General features: G+C 45.3%; 1 protein-coding gene across 10 annotated transcripts in view; it reads right to left on the reverse strand.

The window, feature by feature from the left end:
* Positions 1 to 21,611, reverse strand: part of LOC124607261 (RNA binding protein fox-1 homolog 3-like) — a 468,620-nt gene that overhangs the window by 250,282 nt on the left and 196,727 nt on the right. For 8 of the 10 annotated variants that reach the window (XM_047139561.1, XM_047139554.1, XM_047139592.1 and 5 more), the window contains one exon: positions 20,575 to 20,598. The exons of the other annotated variants lie outside the window; for them this stretch is intronic. In XM_047139561.1, the coding sequence (XP_046995517.1) occupies positions 20,575 to 20,598 (24 nt within the window). The remainder of the gene's footprint in view (positions 1 to 20,574; positions 20,599 to 21,611) is intronic. 10 annotated transcript variants of the gene reach the window in all.

Consider the following 21,611-nt stretch of genomic DNA (forward strand, 5'->3'; position numbering starts at 1 on the left):
AGACAGAGTTGTCTATCATAAAATTCCATCCCTTGTAGTATAAGCTTCTTTCTCCTTATTAACTATAACTACGTAAGATTTACGTGGTGTTCAAAAAATCTCTCCGCAGTGTCGTAGGATTGTTAGCCACGCGTGCCCTATGATCGTTCGCCTGCCTGGGTTACTTCCCTTCAAGTGGACTCTCCCAACATTCCCCTGTTTCGTTTATCTCAGCCAGCGTCAGTAGTATCGTTGGTGTGTGTCGTTACCTGTTGACGTGAACTTTTAAATTTAGTTCCTTTGTTCGTCTGTTTCGTTTTTGTCACTGTTAAAATGCTAACCATTGAAGAGCGTGTGCTTTTAGTCGAACAAGTGTTCAAAGCTGACGGTAAATACAAAGTTTCAGTTCGTCAAACATTTAATTCAGTTTTCCCGGAGACAACATTCCCACATCGCGATACTGTGCGAGATTTGATTAACAAATTTCGAAGTACGGGTTCAGTGACGATGCACCGAGAAGTGGTCCTCCTAGCGTTTTGTTTGAGGATAAACTACTCAACATTTCCGATAAAATGTCGATGAGTGCGAACAAGTCAGCAAGAAAACTCGCCCAGGAAATCGATGTTAGTGTCGGAACGTGCCACACAACTGTAAGGAAAAAAAAAATAGAACTTTTCCTGTACAAAGTGACAGTCGTGCAAGAACTGAAAAATACTGATCGTGGCAAGAGACTGCACTATTGTGAATGGTTAAAAATTTCGTTCAACAAAACGGAAGGGGTTTTCTTAATGAAACGTTTTTCACTGATGTGGCGTGGTTTCATTTATCCTGGTACATGAACTCGCAAAATTCTCGTATGTGGAGTACTGCAAATCCATTGTGTATTCGTGAGGAACCACTTCATTCTGTGAAAATAGGTGTTTGGATTCCAATTTCTAGACGTCTGATTGTGGCTCCCATATTTTTCCAACGAAACAACAAACGCACAACGATACTGCAGTGGTATTCTGTACCCATTCATAGGAGAACTTGTGTTAAGTAAAATACTGAACGGTTATTTACAACAAGATGGTGCAACCGCGCATACAGCTCGCGTTTCAATGTCACTGCTTGCTGATGTTTTTGGTGATCGCTTAATTTCACAGGGACTTTGCATCCACGATGGCCTGACCTAACACCACCTGACTTTCTTCTGGGGTGCAGAGAAAGCAACTGTCTGTAAAAAACGTCCAAAATCCATCGACGAATTGAAAACTGCAATATTCACTGTAACTGCTTCTGTTACGAATAAATGTTACTGCTTGTGTTTGGAAACATGATTAGACGAATTGAATTGTGTATTTGACACCAGGGGGGACACTTTCAACATTTAATATCAACATCTGTAAGTAAAAAATGAATATTCAATAAATTAATAACTTGTATTTCACTAAGTTTTATTTCGGAATATTCACTGCGGCATACGGCACGCGCGGCTAACAATCATACGGCACTGCGGAGAGACTTTTTGAACACCCCGTATAATGGGGATCTCTCGTAAATTGTGCTGATGAAAGACGGGCATATAAGATGAATTTGATACAACACAGATGCGAGATACAATAAGTTTATCACCACCCTTTAAGCAAACCTGCACGTAACATTACGCGGGATCCGACCACCGATACGCGGCGACCCGCCGCCTAACCCGATCCGACCCTCACGACACTGTAAGTGGCCTTGCCCTGTACGCCGGCAATGACCACGGGAAGGGCAGATCTTACAGCTGCTGCGACAGGAACACATGTAGCGGCGACGCAGTGCCAGTATCTTGTTATACATATACACACACACACACCCAAGGAGGTTTCAGTCCTTATGGGTTAATGTGTTGTTTAAGTTTCGCTAGAAACTCTCGAAAAATGTGCAGAACCATTCCGTCTCAAATACGATGCGATCAATCGAGTGAACGAACACAGCACGGCACAGTGGCCACTTTACCGGGTCAATATAATTCATGCCGAATCTTCGAAAAGCTCTAGCTCTAGATGACAAATATAGTCTGATTAGGATCAATATAAAATATAAAGAACATATGTCCCATTTTTATAGACCACCTTTATTCAAAAACAATGTCTACAACGAAGTGTTTGGTTTTTGTACATACTTAAGAACACGCCGACGCCACTTCTTCCCAACGATCAGGAGCACACATTACTTTTCAGCTCACGATCGCTTAAAAACAGAGATATGAAATAAGTATCCCGACAGATTCATTTCTGTGTCTAAGCGAAACTTATCGCCTTGTATATAGTAATTTAAAATTACATCACCATCGAAACACACAATACGAAAACCAGAGCATAAGAAAAAATATGGGAAAGGAATAAGCTCAGAGTGGGGAGGTAGATGAGGTTCAAGTCACCTTCGATAAGAAGGTGTGGTGTAGAACACGAGGGAGGGAGGGAGGGAGAGAGAGAGAGAGAGAGAGAGAGAGAGAGGGAGGGAGGGAAGAGAGAGAGAGAGAGAGAGAGAGGGAGGGAGGGAGGGAGGGAGGGAAGAGAGAGAGAGAGAGAGAGAGGGAGGGAGGGAGGGAGGGAGGGAAGAGGAGAGAGAGAGAGAGAGAGAGGGAGGGAAGAGAGAGAGAGAGAGAGAGAGGGAGGGAAGAGAAAGAGAAAGAGAGAGAGAGAGAGAGAGAGAGAGAGAGAGAGAGAGGAGAGAGAGAGAGAGGGAGGAGAGAGAGGGAGAGAGGGAGGAGAGAGAGAGAGAGAGAGAGAGAAAGAAGAGAGAGAAAGAGAGAGAGAAAGAGAGAGAGAGAGAGGGAGAGAGGGAGGGAAGAGGGAGAGAGAGAGAGAGAGAGGGAGGGAGGGGAGAAAGAGAGGGAGGGAGGGGAGAAAGAGAGGGAGGGAGGGAGGGGAGAAAGAGAGGGAGGGAGGGAGGGGAGAAAGAGAGGGAGGGAGGGAGGGGAGAAAGAGAGGGAGGGAGGGAGGGGAGAAAGAGAGGGAGGGAGGGAGGGGAGAAAGAGAGGGAGGGAGGGAGGGGAGAAAGAGAGGGAGGGAGGGAGGGGAGAAAGAGAGGGAGGGAGGGAGGGGAGAAAGAGAGGGAGGGAGGGAGGGGAGAAAGAGAGGGAGGGAGGGAGGGGAGAAAGAGAGGGAGGGAGGGAGGGGAGAAAGAGAGGGAGGGAGGGAGGGGAGAAAGAGAGGGAGGGAGGGAGGGGAGAAAGAGAGGGAGGGAGGGAGGGGAGAAAGAGAGGGTGGGAGGGAGGGGAGAAAAGAGAGGGTGGGAGGGAGGGGAGAAAGAGAGGGTGGGAGGGAGGGGAGAAAGAGAGGGAGGGAGGGAGGGAGAAAGAGAGGGAGGGAGGGAGGGGAGAAAGAGAGGGAGGGAGGGAGGGGAGAAAGAGAGGGAGGGAGGGAGGGGAGAAAGAGAGGGAGGGAGGGAGGGGAGAAAGAGAGGGAGGGAGGGAGGGGAGAAAGAGAGGGAGGGAGGGAGGGGAGAAAGAGAGGGAGGGAGGGGAGAAAGAGAGGGAGGGAGGGGAGTAAGAGAAGAAAGAGAGGGAGGGAGGGAGGAAGGGAAGAAATAGAGGGAGGGAGGGAGGAAGGGAAGAAAGAGAGGGAGGGAGGGAGGAAGGGAAGAAATAGAGGGAGGGAGGGAGGAAGGGAAGAAAGAGAGGGAGGGAGGGAGGGAGGAAGGGAAGAAAGAGGGAGGGGGAGGGAGTGAGGAAGGGAAGAAAGAGGGATGGAGGAAGGGAGGGAGGGAAGAAAGAGGGAGGGGGGAAGGAAGAGGGAGGGAGGGAGGGAAGAAAGAGGGAAGGAGGGAGGGAAGAAAGAGGGAGGGAGGGAGGGAGGGAGGGAAGAAAGAGGGAGGGAGGGAGGGAAGAAAGAGGGAGGGAAGAAAGAGGGAGGGAGGGAGGGAAGAAAGAGGGAGGGAAGAAAGAGGGAGGGAAGAAAGAGGGAGGGAGGGACGGCCGAAGTGGCCGAGCGGTTAAAGGCGCTACAGTCTGGAACCGCACGACCGCTACGGTCGCAGGTTCGAATCCTGCCTCGGGCATGGATGTGTGTGATGTCCTTAGGTTAGTTAGGTTTAACTAGTTCTAAGTTCTAGGGGACTTATGACCACAGCAGTTGAGTCCCATAGTGCTCAGAGCCATTTGAACCATTTTTTGAGGGAGGGAGGGAAGAAACAGAGAGGGAGGGAAAGGAAGGACGGACAGACGGTCGTTTGATGGGGTGGGGGAGGGAGGCAGTTTTATAGCAGAAGGAATGGTGGTTTATCATCAGGATGAGGACGGACGTGCTGCGCCGTCCGACGCCGGAGTAGGGAGGCGCGGGCGCGCTGCGCCGCTTGATGACGGGACAGGATAGGGGCGCCTGATAAAGAGATTGGGGCAGCAGTTCATAACGGAAAGGAAGCAGGTAAATATTTGAGATAATGTCCTATAAACATCGATGTCATTAGAGACAGAAAAAAGCTCCCATTAGGGGCATATGGGAAATGAAATCGGCCGTGCCCTTCCAATGTAATCATTCTTTCATTTGGTGGCAAGTGATATAGAGAAATTATGGAAGATCTAAATCAGGGTGGCCGGACGAGCGTTTGAATCTTTGTACTCCCAAATGAGAGGGTGACTGGCCTGCTGAAACGCAGTGTGGTAATTTGAGTCCAAGAGAAAAGGGGCAGGCGGATGAATGATGTGGGCTTAGGTGGTACCCAATTGTAAAAAGGCTTTAAAAACATTCTTGTAGAAACGAAAGAGATAAATGCTATGTGCAGCAATTTCGTTTGTACTGATGAATGTATGCCACAAAAGATCATTTGTGGCCCAAAGATTCTGAGAGAGTTAAGTGTCTGGACAATGTAAGAATTGAATAGCTGGATCATAGAATATAGAACTTTTCTAGAATAATTTATCTATGTGGTGTCTCTTAACTGACTTCTGATCAGTTTGTGGTTACAAATTGATGTGTTAATTTAACTACATTGAAGATACGTAAGCAACTCAAACATGTGAAACGAAAGCAGTTAAATAGATGCCCTGGGAACAGCATCGTAAGCTAGTGACTATCAAAATCACAGTGTTGCCAGCAGTGGCGACCACTGGATCATGGCCAACTACTTCAGCTGATAGTATGTGAGAAACACTTGTACACAGCATCAAAAACATATGGTTAATTCCCTGAAGCTGTGTTTGCATCCTCCACCGTGGAAAACTCTGAACTCCGTTCTACCACAAACTTCTATTAGTTTGTCAAAAATACTGGTTATCTGATTACACCTTCTTAGTAATGGATTGGGTTTTGCAAATTTCATTGTTTTCATGTTTTTCAGATCACTGAGTTACAGAAATGAAATTCTTTACCAACGTCAATCGCATTATTCGTTATCAAACACGCATTGGGGTAAGGATTCCATCAAAATTTCAAGAGAAGTTTATTTATTTTCACCCAACTTCTTACAGCCTTTTTCTTCAGAGAGACGTTATCAGTGGCGAGTTTTGGGTAATAGGTTAAGTTCACTTCCTGCCAGGTTTAAATTTGCTTCTTTTGCCACAACACAGCACAATTCGTAAATGTTCACGTCACTAAAATTTTAATGCAGTTGAAATTGCGACAGAATCATAAAACAGCAACTGGTGGTAATCCTATTCAATAGTCTATGAAAATACCTATTATTGATATAAAAGCACAATAAAATTTCCTCGCCTATGTTGTTCCAGACCTACAGTAAATATAGTTTCAGCAGCTATCGATGACGCTTTAATACTACATCATTTTATAAAATACTACTAAATCAGTTGTGTATGTCAGTATTAGCGATCTCAAGGCAGTTTCTGCTACGCTGAATACTGTAAAACCTACAAACATCAAAAGGAAACGCAAAGAGTATCTATTCTAAAAAGCTGATAAAAATGCTCTTAACGCCTTTATAAGAGTCTCCACTCCTTCAGATCTGATCATGTAAGCGTAGAAAAGATGTGGAATGATTTCAGAGAGAATATCGACGGCAATTGAGAGATTACACAAAACGGGTCAGATGGCTGTTGCAGAAGCAACGAAAAAAGCATGCCAAATTTAAAAGAACGCAAAATCCCCAAGATTGGCAAAGTTTTGCAAAAGTTCGAAATCTAGCGCGTACTTCGAGATGCTTTTAATAATTTCCACAACGAAACTCTATCTCGGAATCTGGCAGCAAACCCAAAGAGAGTCTTGTCATACATAAAGCACACCAGTGGCAAACGCAATCAATACCTTCACTGCGCGATAACAACGGTGAAGTCACTCAAGACAGTGCCACTAAAGCAGAGTTATTAAACACTGTTTTCCGAAACTCCTTCACCAAAGAAGACGAAGTAAATATTCCTGAATTCCAATCAAGAACAACTTCCAAGATGAGAAACATAGAAATAGATATCCTCGGTGTGTGGGTGTGTGTGTGTGTGTGTGTGTGTGTGTGTGTGTGTGTGTGTGTGTGTGTCCTTAGGATAATTTACGTTAAGTAGTGTGTAAGCTTAGGGACTGATGACCTTAGCAGTTAAGTCCCATAAGATTTCACACACTTTTTTTGTTTTAATCCTCGGTGTAGCAAAGCAGCTTAACTCACTAAATAAAGGCAAGGCGTCCTGTCCAGACTGTATACAAGCCAGGTTCCTTTCAGAATGTGCAGATACAATAGCTTTATATTTAGCAATTATATACGACCGCTCGCTCACAGAAATATCCGTACCTAAGGACTGGAAAATTGCTCGTCACACCAATACCCAAAAAGGGTAGTAGGAGTAATCCAGTGAATTACAGGCCCATATCACTAACGTCGATTTTTAAGTAGGGTTTTTAAACATACACTGTGTTCGAACACTATGAAGTACCTCGAAGAAAACGATTTACTGACACACAGTCAACACAGATTCAGAAAATATCGTTCTTGTGAAACACAACTAGCTCTTTATACTCACGGAGTAATGGGTGCTATCGAAAGGGGGTGTCCATATTTTTACATTTCCAGATGGCTTTCGACACCGTTCATCACAAGCGTCTTCTAACCAAACTGCGCGCCTATGGAATATCGTCTCAGTTGTATGACTGGACGTCATTTTCTGGATTTCCTGTCGGATAGGTCACAGTACCTAGAAATAGACGAAAAGTCATCGAGTAAAACAGAAGTAATATCCGGCGTTCCCCAAAGTAGCGTTATAGACCCTCTATTGTTCCTGATCTATATTAACGACATAGAAGACAATCTGAGTAGCCCTCTTAGATCGTTTGCAGATGATGCTGTCGTTTACCGTATTGTTAAGTTATCAGATGACCAAAATAAATTGTAAAATGATTTAGACAACATATCTGCATGGCGCGAGATGTGGCAATTGACCCTGAATAAAGGAAAGCGTGGAGGTATTCACGAGACTACTGAAAGTAATCCGCTAAATTTCGATTACGCGGTAAGTTACACATATCTGAAGGCTGTAAATCCAACTAGATACTTAGGAATTACAATTACAAATAACCTAGATTGCAACGATCGCATAAATAATGTTGTGGGTAGAGCAAACCAAAGACTGCGAGTCGCTGGCAGAACACTTAGAAGGTGCAATAGGTCTACAAAAAGACGGCGTACACCACGCTTTTTCGTCCTATTCTGTAGTACTGCTGTGCGTTGTGGGATCCGCATCAGGTGGGACTGACTGATGACATCGAAATAGTTCAAAGAAGGGCAGCTCGTTTTGTATTATCGCCAAGTATGGGAGATTGTGCCACAGACATGATACTTGAATTGGAGTGGCAATCATGAAAACAAAGGCGTTTTCGTTGCGACGGGATCTTCTCATGAAATTTAAATCACCAGTTTCCTCCCCAGATTGCAAAAACATTCTGCTGGCATCCACCTACAAAGGGAGAAATTATCATCACGATAAAGTAAGAGAAACCAGGGCTCGCACCGAAAAATTTAAGTGCTCGTTTTTCCCGCGCGCCGTTCGAGAATGGAACGGTAGAGAGACAGCTTAAATGTGGTTCATTGAACCCTCTGCCAGGCACTTTATTGTGAATAACAGAGTAATAACGTAGATGTAGATTACAGAGGTAAGTCATGGAAGACAACGCCCCTTTGATTTCGTTCACGGTTTCAGATATCGAAATGAGGTCTGCGCACTTTATAGAATGCCGAGGTAATGCTTTTTTGGATAATTCTCTAAACTCTGGTACTAACCGAGACACTGAAACAAGGTTTTTGATTGGGCCGTATACTTTTCATAACTTTAGCCAATAGCTCTTGGAAAGACAATTACATTGCTTGTTAATATTGGGGTTGAAATATTTAGCAAAAGAATCCCAGGAATTTAATAAAATTGGAAAGAAATGCGGACAGAGTCTGCTACTGTAATGTAAACACCTCCAAGCAGAACTCTCGTGCCAGGCTCCTTTGTTATAAGTAGCAAGACAGGCCTGTGTGATTAAGATAAAGCCTTATTTTCTGTAAGAAGACAGTCTGTCCGCTATGATTTTTGTATAGCGAACTAAGGCAAATGCTAGTTTCTGGCGCACCAGATGAGGGTGTAGATAACTGTTTCAAACGTGTTTACGTTTCCACGTTTTTGTGGAAACTAAAGCTGCCACGCACATTTTAATGCAAAGACTTTTACACTTAGCCCAGCTCCAATGGGAATGTTTTGCAGGGGATTTTAATTGGTTTTGCTGCTGGTCACACATGTTCCTTTACTTGACATTTGCTCTGAAATTTGTCATCGCCATTATGTGACTTTACGTGCCCATGTACTCCTGAAGGAGACATTATTACAATTGGTGTAATCATGGTCAAGGGTTGGTAATAAACCTTTATACACGCAACTAGTTGTCTGATTTTCTCGAACCACTCATTCACATTCGCTGTTCCTGAACAGCAGCTTTTTTTTAAAAAAATTTTAACCTCAGATTTGTCAGGCGGTTTTCCATTTAAACTCTCCCTGTCGCCGCTTACTCTCAAAGCCGAAACAGAAAAGTCGGTCGTTCATACTTCATAATGATAAATAGCCCTATTCACGGAAAAAAGAAACTAATATATTAATTTTCTTAGATCTGAACCTAATCTGTCTGCCTGGAGTGACCTGAATGTTTCTTAATGGCAAAACACCTGTACGTAGTACTTGAAATTTTAATTGGACGGAATACACCTCAAATTAAATATGTTATTTGGAATGACTGACGACTTGACAGCCGTAAAATACATATACCTCTTAACGAAACGTAGCTTTACGTTATACTTACGCATGCGCCAATATTTTTTACCAACTGCAAGGGACATTTGCAATCGCCGTGAGGGAAAGTTGAACAGATGACAGTGCTGGTTGCTTATAATTTAACTTCCGCTACTTGATAGGGGGAAAACGAGTGATCGTAGGAAAATAAAACTTGGACACATTTTAAGGTCACGTGGAAGAGAAATAAGCAACAAACCATTGGAAGAAACATTTTAGTTACCACATGAGAGGGTAACATTTGCGGATTGCGTACCATGTTTACGTTCCTTGTTGCATACGTTGCTCAGTGTGACGACGATCTGCATCCACCACAGCTTAGACCTGCACTAGAGATTACAGTACCGCTACCCGAAACATCTCTCGTAGAACACCGATGTTCAGCTGGCGTGACACAGCTCGCGCACTGTTTGAAAATAGCACATTGCATCCAGCATGCAGTAAATTCAACAATTTGTGGTTCAATTGGCCACCGTCCTTTCTCAGGAGCAATTCCCAAATCGCCAATTAATACCAACTTCCGAATCAAGTTCTTCGACGCCAGCGCGGAAAGAGGACATCTTCGTATTCCTTTGACGCGTCTATACGCGTGAAGAGCAGTAGCACAATTGCTCCTTTGATAAAACAGGTTTACGAGTAAAAGCTCTGCTCACCTTGTCCACACACGTGTCGACTGTCTGCACCTGTAATGCACACTGGTGCTTGGCTTTCAACTATAAGTCGCCGTACCAGCACCGGCGCTTAATGGCAAGTCATGACACTAACACAACAAACAATGCAAATCTCGCAGCGCATAGTCTGAACATCGTTCCTATAACGCTGGTACGCTCACGGTATACGTTTTCCATCTAAACTGGCTGAAGTAGCGACAGTTTAATTGTAATCAGTCTGTACTTTGGATTCCGTCGCATGCTGTCTCGATTCGACGACACGTATCGTCTGGCATAAGTGGAGCTTCATAGGACTACATCTTTCAATGCTCTCTACAGAAAGAAATCAAGAGAAGTCGCATCAGGGGACCCAGCCGGCACACTATTGCAGCATTCCATGCTATCCAATGGTAAGGGAACTTCTCATTCAGTATTTGCGTTGCAACATAGTTGATTGAGTTTGGCAGCCGTTGTGTTGGAACAGCATGCACTGCCGCGTACATAGTGGAATCGCTTCTAGAAGAACAGATACGATGTTCATAAGAAAGTGTGCATTCACATTTCCTATTTTGAAGATAAGATCGCACAATGAAATTTCTTATGATGCTGCACCATACATTTACGCCCCACGGTCACTGGTGTTTTACCTCACAACGCCAGCGTGGATTTTCAGTTGACCAGTAGTATATTTTGCGTAAATTTATATTATCGTGGTTCGTAAACGTTGCTCCGTCGGTAAACAGCACACGATGGGAAAACGTAGTGTCGCCTATCAGATGTTGCAGAGCAAGCGGACATTCTGTGCGACGCTCGAAATCACGTCCTCCGAGTGGCTGGTAGAAACGATAAGAGTGGAACTCATGTCGTTGCAAGATGCGAACGACACTCGCCTGGCTGATCCGACATTCTCTGGCAATACGCCTTGTGCCACTTATGCGAATTCATAAGCGTCGCCGCCACAACAGCTTCTTCATGTGCTCTGTCATGTGCAATTTTCTTCCTCGACCTCTGACGATGAATCGTGCCTGTTCGCACTAGAGACCAAATAATTCGCGTAAGCGCCTGGCGCGACCATCAGGACAGACATCCCTATACCGCTGTACCGTCTCGGCAACGTTTCTTCGACATTCGGCGTATAAAGGAAACTAGTCTAGCGGCTCACTGGCGTAGATGTCTGCGTGCAAGGACTGGCGAAGCAGAAATTACCTGCCGATAGACGTCACAGTTGTCAGTTATTCTGTTCCAGCCGACTTCTCTTTAAATTTTAAAATTATTTCTCACACTCCTTTGCGACGCATTATATCACTGCATTCGTCTTTTCAAGCACTCTGGGGCTGCTGGAAAAAGTATATAATTTTATTTAAAAACTGAACTTCCTTCAATTCTTCTATCGATGCAGGATTTACGAGTATCACTGAAAAAAGTACGTGCTCCTTAGCGTATTATGATTAGCCGAAAACCTCGTTTCGATATATAGAACCGTTCACGAAATACACTTCTTAAATGACTCACCTTGTAGACTGACGAAAACACGCAATTCTGACGAAGTGTTTTCTATTTTTTAACAGAAAGGGGAAACCTGTATCGAAAAAGTAATTCCAGAAGTTGCTGTAGCTCTGCTTCATTTACATATAGTATTTCTCTACAGCAAGGAAATAGATGTTGGTTGATTTGTGGGGGAGCGAACCAAACAGCGAGCTAGGATGACAGAAATCAAGGAAGGGACGAGACACGGAGTAAAGTCCAGTCAAGGGGAAGGGATAACGTGCAAGCAGAGGGAAAAGTTGCGTCAGGGCTGCAGGAAGAGGGGAAAAAAAACAGGGAGTGTGTGGAAACGGGGTGAGCAGCCCCAGAAACGCTACGCGCAGTGCGACACCAACAACGCCACTGATTCGTCCCGACACCCACAAAATATTATCAAGATACAACGCGAACAAAACAAGGGGAAGAACACACAATAAAATAGGGTACAAAACAGCAGAACAGATCAGACAAAATATACCGAAAAACCGGGAAGAACGTGGCTAGTGTGGAGACTAGAGCTAGGCCTGTACAACCAACGTCTACGCTAACTGAGGGACTCAAATTCCAAAGGAAAATTCAAGGGCTTAGACCTGAAGATACAAGCCGCGTTCGCGGAGAAAACCGAGGACAGGCGTAACCACGCGAGATCAAGAAGGTGGGAGGGCATATTTAGTGCGAAGGGCCAAAACGTGAGGGTAGTCCAGCAATATGTGGATCACCGTGAGCGGAGCCACGCATGAAAAAAAGGGGGGGGGGGGCTCATTGCAAATAAACAATAATTAAAAAAACCACCTATGGGTCAATCTAGCATGGCCAATCCGAAGACTGCAGAGCACGGTAGAGTGTGAGGCAGAGAGAAGAACACTACATGGAGGGCGTCTCCTCCATGGCGCAAAGTTTATTATACAACGAGGTAGTCTACTAACAGTCACTCCCCAATTGACCAAACAGCGATTTTATGTAAGGTCGCAAATTCAGGAAGTTCATTACCCGGCATACCTATGTTGCCACGAACCGAAAGGAAATCAACCGAACAAGCAGCGTCACCAAGATGATCAGAGGTAAAAAACAGTGGCATCCTAAAACTCCCGTACGAGCAGTCGAAACGAACAATGGAATACCACTGGAGCGACAGAGGCTTTTAGTCCCAGGAAGAGATCCATCCGAATTCATGGTCGAGGGGGAGAGGAGTGTGTGCTTGGGAGAGAACGTGGGGAAGAGGGGAAGGGACGGGAGGCGGAAGTCATTGCAGAAAGAAGCGAAAAGCCCAACCAGTAAAACCACTTGATGACGAGCAGTGGCCTGAAGCCATGAGAAGAACAGAATAAGAAGAGTGAGCAGGGGTAGAGCGAATAGTAGGAAGGGTGAGCAGGGGAAGAGCAAATAGTGTTGTCGCAGGAAATCAGGACTAGGGAATAGAAAGATCCTAGCGTCAACCAGAAGACTGCTCACAAGGCTAGTGTGAAAAGCACCAATGGCTTTACAGGTACCACGATGGTGAACCGGATCCAGAAGCGGTGTGGATAGGGCAGCTGATCCATAAATTTGCCAACCATAGTTCAGGCGAGACAAAACTAACACCTGGTAAAAGGGTCGAATGATCTGTGCCCCAAGAGGTGTGGGCAAGGAAGCAAAGGACACTGAGTTTACAGAGACAGCCAACCTTCAGATGACGGACATGGGGGCATCCAAGAAATGAAACTGGAGGACGAAAGTCAGGTGTTTTGCGTCGACGTAGAGCTCCATATGAGGGTGGACCGTAGTAGGCGACACAAACGCACCACCCTCAACGTAAGGGGAGGGAACTGAAAAGAGTGTCAATGATGGATGGCATCCTGGAGCCGTCCTTCCACAGAGGCCACCAATTGGGAGCTAGCCTAAATACAGAAATCACCCACATACAGAGCAGGGGTGACCAACGGTCCGGGAAAGGACACAGGTCCATTAACAGCAATAAGAAAAAGGACACTATGTGGAGCTCTGTGGAAAGCCATTCTCCTGGGTCCGCAGAGAACTGGGAAGAGTGCCAATCTGGACTCCGAATGACTGGTGGGACAGGAACAGGCGAATAAAAGTAGAGGGGGGTCCCAAAGACACCCTTCATGGAGAGTAAGGAGATTGTGATGACACCAAACTGTGTCATAGGCCTCACAAAGACCGCGGCGCTGAGAGAAGGCCTGCCAAACTGCAGTTTCCACTGACGGGGGGAAAATCCCTTGGAGCCAAATACAGTTAAACACGTGGGGGAGATACTGCGTTTGAAAGACTGAGGTGTTGAAGCAATTGGTTATCAATGAAATCAGGGCCAGGAGCTGAATTGCGGGAAGTTGAGCGGGCCAGAAGAAGCTTCTTTCCAGTAGAACGCTCACTGCACGATTCCATCTAGACTGTTCCAGCCCACTGTTTCTGGAGAAGGAAGGCAGCTGGATAAGAGGCTGGCGCCGATGGCATCGTAAAATGGGTCGTGAGGTGTTCAGTGAGAAATAATGGATCTGTACAAAGGCTATCTGGAATGGCCAGACCCTTGCTTATAATCTTAGATGGTGTGGAGTGTAACCTACATCCGTGATGTAGGGCAGAAGAACCTAGAGGCGTCAAAGCATTCCGAACGCACCCATATTCTCTGACTGACACGACCTGGCACGTGTACAGGTGCTAATCTGCACGATGAAAAGCCCAGCAAGGAAACGTGGTCATCAAGAGGTGGGAAGGAAACAAGAGACTCAACAGGAAGTGGTCACTATCACAAAGGTCATTGTGTGGCGACCAGTGTAAGGATGGAAGGAGGTGTGGGGAAGAGATTGGAAGATCAATGGCAGACAAAGTGCCACATGCAGCACTGAGTAAGGGAATCATCATCATAATAATCGTCACCATCATCATAATAATCGTCGTCGTCGGCATAATAATAATAATAATAATAATCAACATCATCATCATCATCATCAAGAAGGTACTGGAAAAGGTCTGCAAGAAATTGGTCAATGAGGATCCAAGACTAGACGATGAAGCACTGCCCCACAAAGGATAATGGGCATTAAAATCCCCAACGAGGAGGAAGGGAGGGTGCAGTTGCTGAAGGAGGGCAGTTAGGGTAGCAAATGTAGGCGGTCTGTCAGGGGAGAGAGAGGCTGCAAACCTTGACGGCAGAGTCGAAATGGGCCTGAATGGCAACTGCCTCCAATGTGTTACAAACTGCGACCCATGTACTAACAATATCTATAATGACCAATCTGCAGATGTCACCAGAATTTCTTAGAGGGCTGATCCGGTTCCAGCATAAGGCTTGGAACCCACAAAGAGGCAGCAAGTGAACATCAGTAAAATGACATTATTGGAGAAAGACATAAGCTGCTGAATAAAAGGCAATAAAGGGCAGCAACTCTGGAAGGTGACAGTAGTATCCACTATAGTTCCACTGAATTATCACAGAGCAGGTATCAAAATGAGATGCAAATGGGCTGGAGCCAATCATGTTGCCAGCTCACAACCTATGACCAACGATGATGGGTAATAACCACAAGTAAGATGTCAAGCACAAGTTGCGAGGGGCATGATAGCATCTCTGGGGGCACACAGGGGGGCCTTTCTCCTGGGAATTGAGTTTCTTCTTCTTCTTCTTCTTCTTCTTCTTCTTCTTCCTCCTCCTCCTCCTCCTCCTCCTCCTCCTCCTCCTCCTCCTCCTCCTCCGGCCTGAGAGACGCCGATGTGATGGCTCCTGGGAGGGAACTCCATAATCGGTGGGCGCCGAAGAAGGGGAAGCACTTTGGCCAGGGAGGAGCAGGAGCAGCTCCTGGAAGGGCTTAGGAGGTGAAGGGGAGGGCGAAAAGAGAGTGTGACTGGACTGGAGTAAGGAAGAGGTAGGAAGGTGAAAGGACGTAGCAGAGGCAAAAATGAAAGTCATCGACACTTGGTGCGGTCAGTCGTATTTTTGACAAGTCTCAGTGTACGATGTACAATCCCTTCTTCCTTTTCTTTCTCGTAAGCTGGGCAATACAGCTAGCATGGAGACTGACGGTTGCGACCATTTACACACACGGGTAGTGAAGCACAGGGCTCTCCTCATGGTGGGGCTGGCCACGGTCACCACACAGAATGTCCGCCGTACAGCAGGAAGACATATGCCCAAAACGTAAGCACCTATAGCGCCTTATTGATGGTGTGACATACAGCGCACGTCACATCTGCAGCACATAACCTTTAACTTCTCTGGGAGACTATCTCCCTCGAAAGCCACAATGATTAGCCTGGAGTTCATCACTTTGCAGTTTGAGGTCCGTATAGAAGAAGAAAAAAAAAATCACTCCCTGGGCCACATTCTGACACTGGGGCGTCGCCAAGAAGGTAAAAAAGCATGAAGAGCTGCAAGCTGGGCAGCAGAAGCAGCTTTGATTAACAGGTAATCCGACCGCACTGGCCCTCTTCCTTGGGGGTAGCCAGGTTGGTTGCAGGGTCATAAGCAGCAGCATTTAATTATCCGTTACCACTCGAAGAGACGACTATAGTATGGCCACATTTTTGGAGCTTGATACGCTTCATGTGCGAAGCGCCTTCATACCACCACTCTCATCAATGGCTCTCCCCATGGGTGCCACCTTGCCACTGCATTGGCCATATAACCCCGAAGGGGGATTAAAAACGCCTGCCCTTTTCAAAGGAACCATCCCAGCATTTACCTGAAGCGATTTAGGGAAATCACGGAAAACCTAAATCAGGGTGGCCGGACGTGGGACTGAACCGTCGTCCTCCCGAATACGAGTCCAATGTGCTAACCACTGCGCCACCTCGATCGGTGGGGTAGGAGGGCGCAGGGCGTCACGCAAGAACTCAAGAAAGAACCGTGAGCCCCCTGGGGGGGAGCAAGGGAATAGGGAAACTCATTTCCTCACGCGCTGCTAACAGCTGCGAATCACAGCCGCTTCGTGGGAACCGCTCGTCAATGCTTCCGGCCGGCAAAATCATTAGAAATTCGATGGTCGCAGCCAGCAGCTGCGTCACAGGTACCGCATCTTAAGATGGGATGACTCGGAGAAGTGACGGAACGGCAGACAAAATCTATTGTGTATGGATGCACCAATGTCCACAACGTGGAAGATGCTGCCCCACTGTTGGTCTATCAACAGGGACTGTCCAACTTACCCTTATGGAATGGTGTACCATTCGCACCTATGTAACACACAAAGAACAATGGTCGTAGAAAGACCCTAACTGACAGATAGGAGAATAAATTCATGTACTGTCAATGACACTGTTTAAAATGCGTCAGGAATTGCTGCTATCAGTGTATGCACGTCCATCTCAACCAGTTGCCCAGCGAACATCGTGAAATCTACTGCGTGCTATAGACGTTAGGAGTCTGGTAATTCCTGAAATGCCATCACTCAAACCGACAGAAAGCTACACGTCTTCAGTGACTAGACCAAAGAAACGGAACAGTAGCTGATTGTAGTGTGGGACAAGGAGTACCAATTTTGCTCTTTTCAAATGTAGCAAAGCATAGAGTGCGGCGGCGCCACATGAAACTCGCTTGAGACGAAGCGTGTAGTTCAGTCGTGCAAGTGTTTTTTGTGCTATGACTTGGACTTACACATTCTGGTTAGCGTGAATATGAACCAGGGTGTTTATTTGAGCATTATCGGTGAACAAGTGTTCCCCAACCTCCTACATGTTCACGATGGGTATGATGTGGAAACTCCTATTTTCCAATAGCTATCTGCTGCGCGCCTATGTCCTACCTTCACGAATACTCAGGTACCCTCCCGTACCTCGACTGCCTCACTTAATCCCAGTGAAAGTGTCTGGGGCTATTCAGAACAGCAGGTCACACGTAACAAGTCGCTGTCATTGACAGATGAGTACACCAAGCACGTACTGGTGAGGCCTTAAATAGGGCAGTTCAGTGCATTCTCGCAGGATGCACCTGACAATGACCAGAAAGGTCTGTGCCGAAATATCATGACTGCAAGTCACAGACATCCAGTAGATCAGCCAAAATTTCATGCAACAGTCTATACGCTATGGGAAGGTTTTAATAACAGCAATGTCAGAATGTTTGAAGTTAAATGATTGCGTATGGGTAGAAATATTGCGATCTGATTCCGTGTCAATATAGTTTCTCATCGTTAGACACGAAGATGAATAACGTAAAAAGTAACTTATTCCGGTATCTGCATACTCTCAAGTGGTTTTCATTGCGTTTGTGGCACTAGGTCGAAACATGCTAGCGCTGTGAGCTGTTAACTGTTGCGTCACAACCATAGAAAAACTCGCATGTGAAGTGTAACTTTGTCGCCATCCACACAAGTATGCGTTTTTAAGCCTGTGTTGTTGGGTGAGTAGCTGTAGCAGGGGTCCCTGTCGTCTCTCCTTCGAAAATTTGAATCAATAAAGATTATCGAAAGATGGAATAAACTGCCTTTGGAGATGTAACAACTACCATTCTTCCCTAGAAGATCAATCACCTGATCATCTGTCCCAGGCGTCGGGTTTTGTTTCCTACAGCAGGTGTTTTCGTCGCATTGTAAGGAACTGAGGACAGTACAGAAGCTAGAGACCAGTTAATGTCAGTACAGTCTGGTAATGCATCTGTTTACGAATGGATACGTAAATCAGAGGTAGCCCTGTCCCAAGCTCCTCAACTATCACTCACAATATAGCAATAGCTGTGCAAGCGATGGACTTGCTGTAGGGCAAGTCAAAAAAACACTAGTTCACAGACACAATAACGTCTTGAGAATGAAAACCAGTCCCCACAGAGAGCGCTAAAATTAATTAACATGAATCACTGTAACGAAAGAAGCTAGCCGTGGGTCAAGAATGCTGCCACAGTAAAAGGGTCGGACAACAGACGCTACATGTCGGAATGCAGAGTCCGTAACTCGCGATGCAAACATAGCGGCAGACAGACGCAACCAGCGTAGCTGTAGCATGCTTCGTAATTCTAAACATCACGCGCAACTCGCGCAGGCTAACACAAGGCTGCTACCAAGCCAATGGAAAACAACACTTGCCAAAAAATTGCGATAACTGCTGTACAACAAACCTCGCGATGTTGAGATCTTTAGAAACAGAAAAGGAATGCGTTGGGGAGTCGCTAGTCGTTTACCTGACAAGCATTCCTTGATCGGCATAGGTGTCGGTTACACATTAAAATGTTGTTCCTGCTGAACCTCTCCGTGCGGTGTAATGTTTAACTGACTTGCTGATTTGGCCTCAGGTAATGTGGAGGAAGTTGCTGCGGAGAAAATTATTCTCACAGAAAAATTGGGCTCTGAGTTTCCTTCAGGCTGGAGAGCTGCTCTCCGGGCTACGACGGTGGTTTGGAAATATCTCGGAACAGAAAAACGTACTTACGTCAAAGAATTTTTTTTTAAATTTTTCAATATAGTCTCCTTGTAGATTAATGCACTTGGTCCAACGACGTTCCAGTGCCTTTATCACATCTCGAAAACGCGTTTCCTCCTGGCCTGCAAAACAGTTGTCAACTCCGGCTATTAAATCTTCGTTTGAAGTAAATCTTCGTCCACCAAGAAAAATTTTCAGTTTTGGGACGAGACGGGAGTTTGACGAAGCCATATCAGGTGAATAAGGCGGGTGTGGCAGCATTACGTAACTCAGTTCGTGTAATTTTGCCATAGCGAAGGCACATGTATTGGATCCAGCGTCAAGAGTCGCGGCACCCATAATTTTTTCATTTCTAATTCTTCAGTTATAATATGATATTCTTTTTCAGATGGCATCTGGCACGCGCGAGCAATTTCACTCACTCACAAATTGGCGATCTTCCATGAGCATTTTGTGCACTTTTGCAATGATTTCTGGAGTAGCGACACATTTTGGCCGACCACTGCGCGGATCAACATCTAAGCTCTCCCGACCGAATTTAAATTCATCTGTCCACTTGGCAAAAGTTGAATATGAAGCAGCAGAGCCCCCCCCCCCCCCCCCCCCAAGAATATTCTGGCAATCTGCATGAATATCCTTTGCTTTCACACCTTTCTTTACGAAGTACTTAATCACTGCTCGAATTTCGATTTTTTCCATCTTCGCAAACCACTACGCAGGAACAACAGAGCCACATCACCGCCACAGCTCTCTTCCAAGTGCACAGACGCGGCACTTGTTTACAGGCAACAGTCCAATGACTATCACGTGAACAACTCGTTGCGCTAAACCTGGCGTCTTGTGGTGATTCAGAGAACTTTTCAAACCACCCTCGTACTTAAAAATTCGATCGATGAACAATAGTGCATTCCGCTGTGTACGGAAAGGTCCTTGCAGCCAGCGTAACAGACGCTGGAGGTGTAAGCGTTCCTGCTGTTCTGGCCGACTGGAGCGGCCCAGAATCCTGCCTTCACGTTGGCTGGTCCGAATTGGCGTGGATTCCCAGAAAACCGGAGACACGGAAATAATGTCTCCGTCATCACATGGCTTCAACGACGATTCGAAATAACGACCTGGAAGCTCCGCTAGATTTCGTCGTCTTAGGCGTTTTCTATATTACTTAAACGGCGAATGCCATAATTATTCCATCCACACCAACAGATGATCTTCTTTGCAGACAATACCTCTGCGGACCTGGGAAAATCAGTTTAGCGGCATTAAATGTGTAATTAAGATCCACAACTTGTCAATTAATTAGCTGACCGGTCTGAGTATGGTATCAATTTGCTAGGAATTTTAATGCGAGTTAGAATCTGTGAACAGAATAGAAGGATTAATTTTATTAGTCTTTCTTCCTCTATGATGTCGACTGACCTGGAGAGATGCATTCATATGACAGAATATTTTAACTGGAGCTGCGTCCATCGTCTTAGCTCACCTGGCTTAGTTATGAATCTCGTCTTTCAAGTCACCGACTAACAAATAAGTAGGACGAATTAACAACCCGTAGTCAGTCACCGGCAGAGCTATCTACAGTCTATTTCGTTTTCTAGTCTGGCACTTTCGTTCTTTAAAAAATGTACTTCACGAGTGGAGGGGTCTAAATAAGCAATTCTTTAATGGAGCGCGAACAACTGTCTCGCGATTCCGGTTACGCACGAGACTTCTAGGTACGCTTACCTTTCAAGATATTTTGTACATTGCTACTAAAACAAACTATCATGCATTCTGAAGCATACATGCATTATCGGATCGTGACTGCAAGTCTCTTTCACAGACTAACATTCCAATGGAATTGGAACACATACTTACGTCGATGGGTGGAGGAACACTTACCTGAAACAAAAAAACAAAAATCACATTAGACTAGCGTCAACAATATTTTTTGTGGGTATTACTAATTCCAAGAGCACAAAATTAAACGTAGAATAAAAACCAGAAACTCATTATGAATACAAAAATGTTTGCAACAGACTTACGACGTAGTAACGATAGCTGCAATGTAGCAACTGGCAGAGGCAGAAACAAGAACGGAAGAGCAAGAAAAAAATACTTAGATTAAATAGGGCCTAAGGGACAGATCACATCCTTCTTCTCTTCTTCTGAACCTGGACATCACACAAACAATGACGGAAATGAAAGAAAGATCCTGCAGCTGGATTAAAATTCACCGTGAATGGTTATCGATGATAAGATTAGGTGATGACATCCTATCCTCAACGAAAGCGAGGAAGAATTACAACGGAAGACAGACGGAAGAAATTTGGTGTAGCAAGATACAGATTTGTAGAACATAGCAGGACTCACGATGTAAGAAGCAGACTAGCAAAGGCAGAGAATTCTTCACTACAAGAACCTTTAATTTGAGGAAAAGGTTTCTGAGAAAGTACGTCTGGATCAAAGCATGGTTTCCCATGTGGTGCTGCACAAGGATGCTGAAATTAAGTGGACTAATGACACAAGAAATGAGGCGGTCCTCCACAGAATCAGGGTGAAAAGGAATACGTGAAGACAATTACGAGAGCAGGGTTGGCATATGGGGTGAAATCGTGGAAGGTCCCTTGAAACCAGTTGAAGGCTAGTAAAACAAAACAAAAAAAATTAAATAAAAATAAAAAGGCTAATCCTATACAGGTTGCTTCATAGTAGTATCAGTGATGTTAATTCATGCACTGGCCTTGATACCTTCCTGAGAAATATAACAATTGGGTGACTACTGTCACTAAACGGGACAGTCGAAATAACAGAGCGGAACGACTAACAAGATTATGTAAGCTCCATGAAATTTGCCCTCAGTATGGAGTATGTGTCCCACGTTTCTCTTCACCTATGACATATTTGGACACAAT

The sequence above is a fragment of the Schistocerca americana genome, chromosome 1 (genome assembly GCF_021461395.2).
Source record: "Schistocerca americana isolate TAMUIC-IGC-003095 chromosome 1, iqSchAmer2.1, whole genome shotgun sequence".
Taxonomy (NCBI): Eukaryota; Metazoa; Arthropoda; class Insecta; order Orthoptera; family Acrididae; genus Schistocerca; species Schistocerca americana.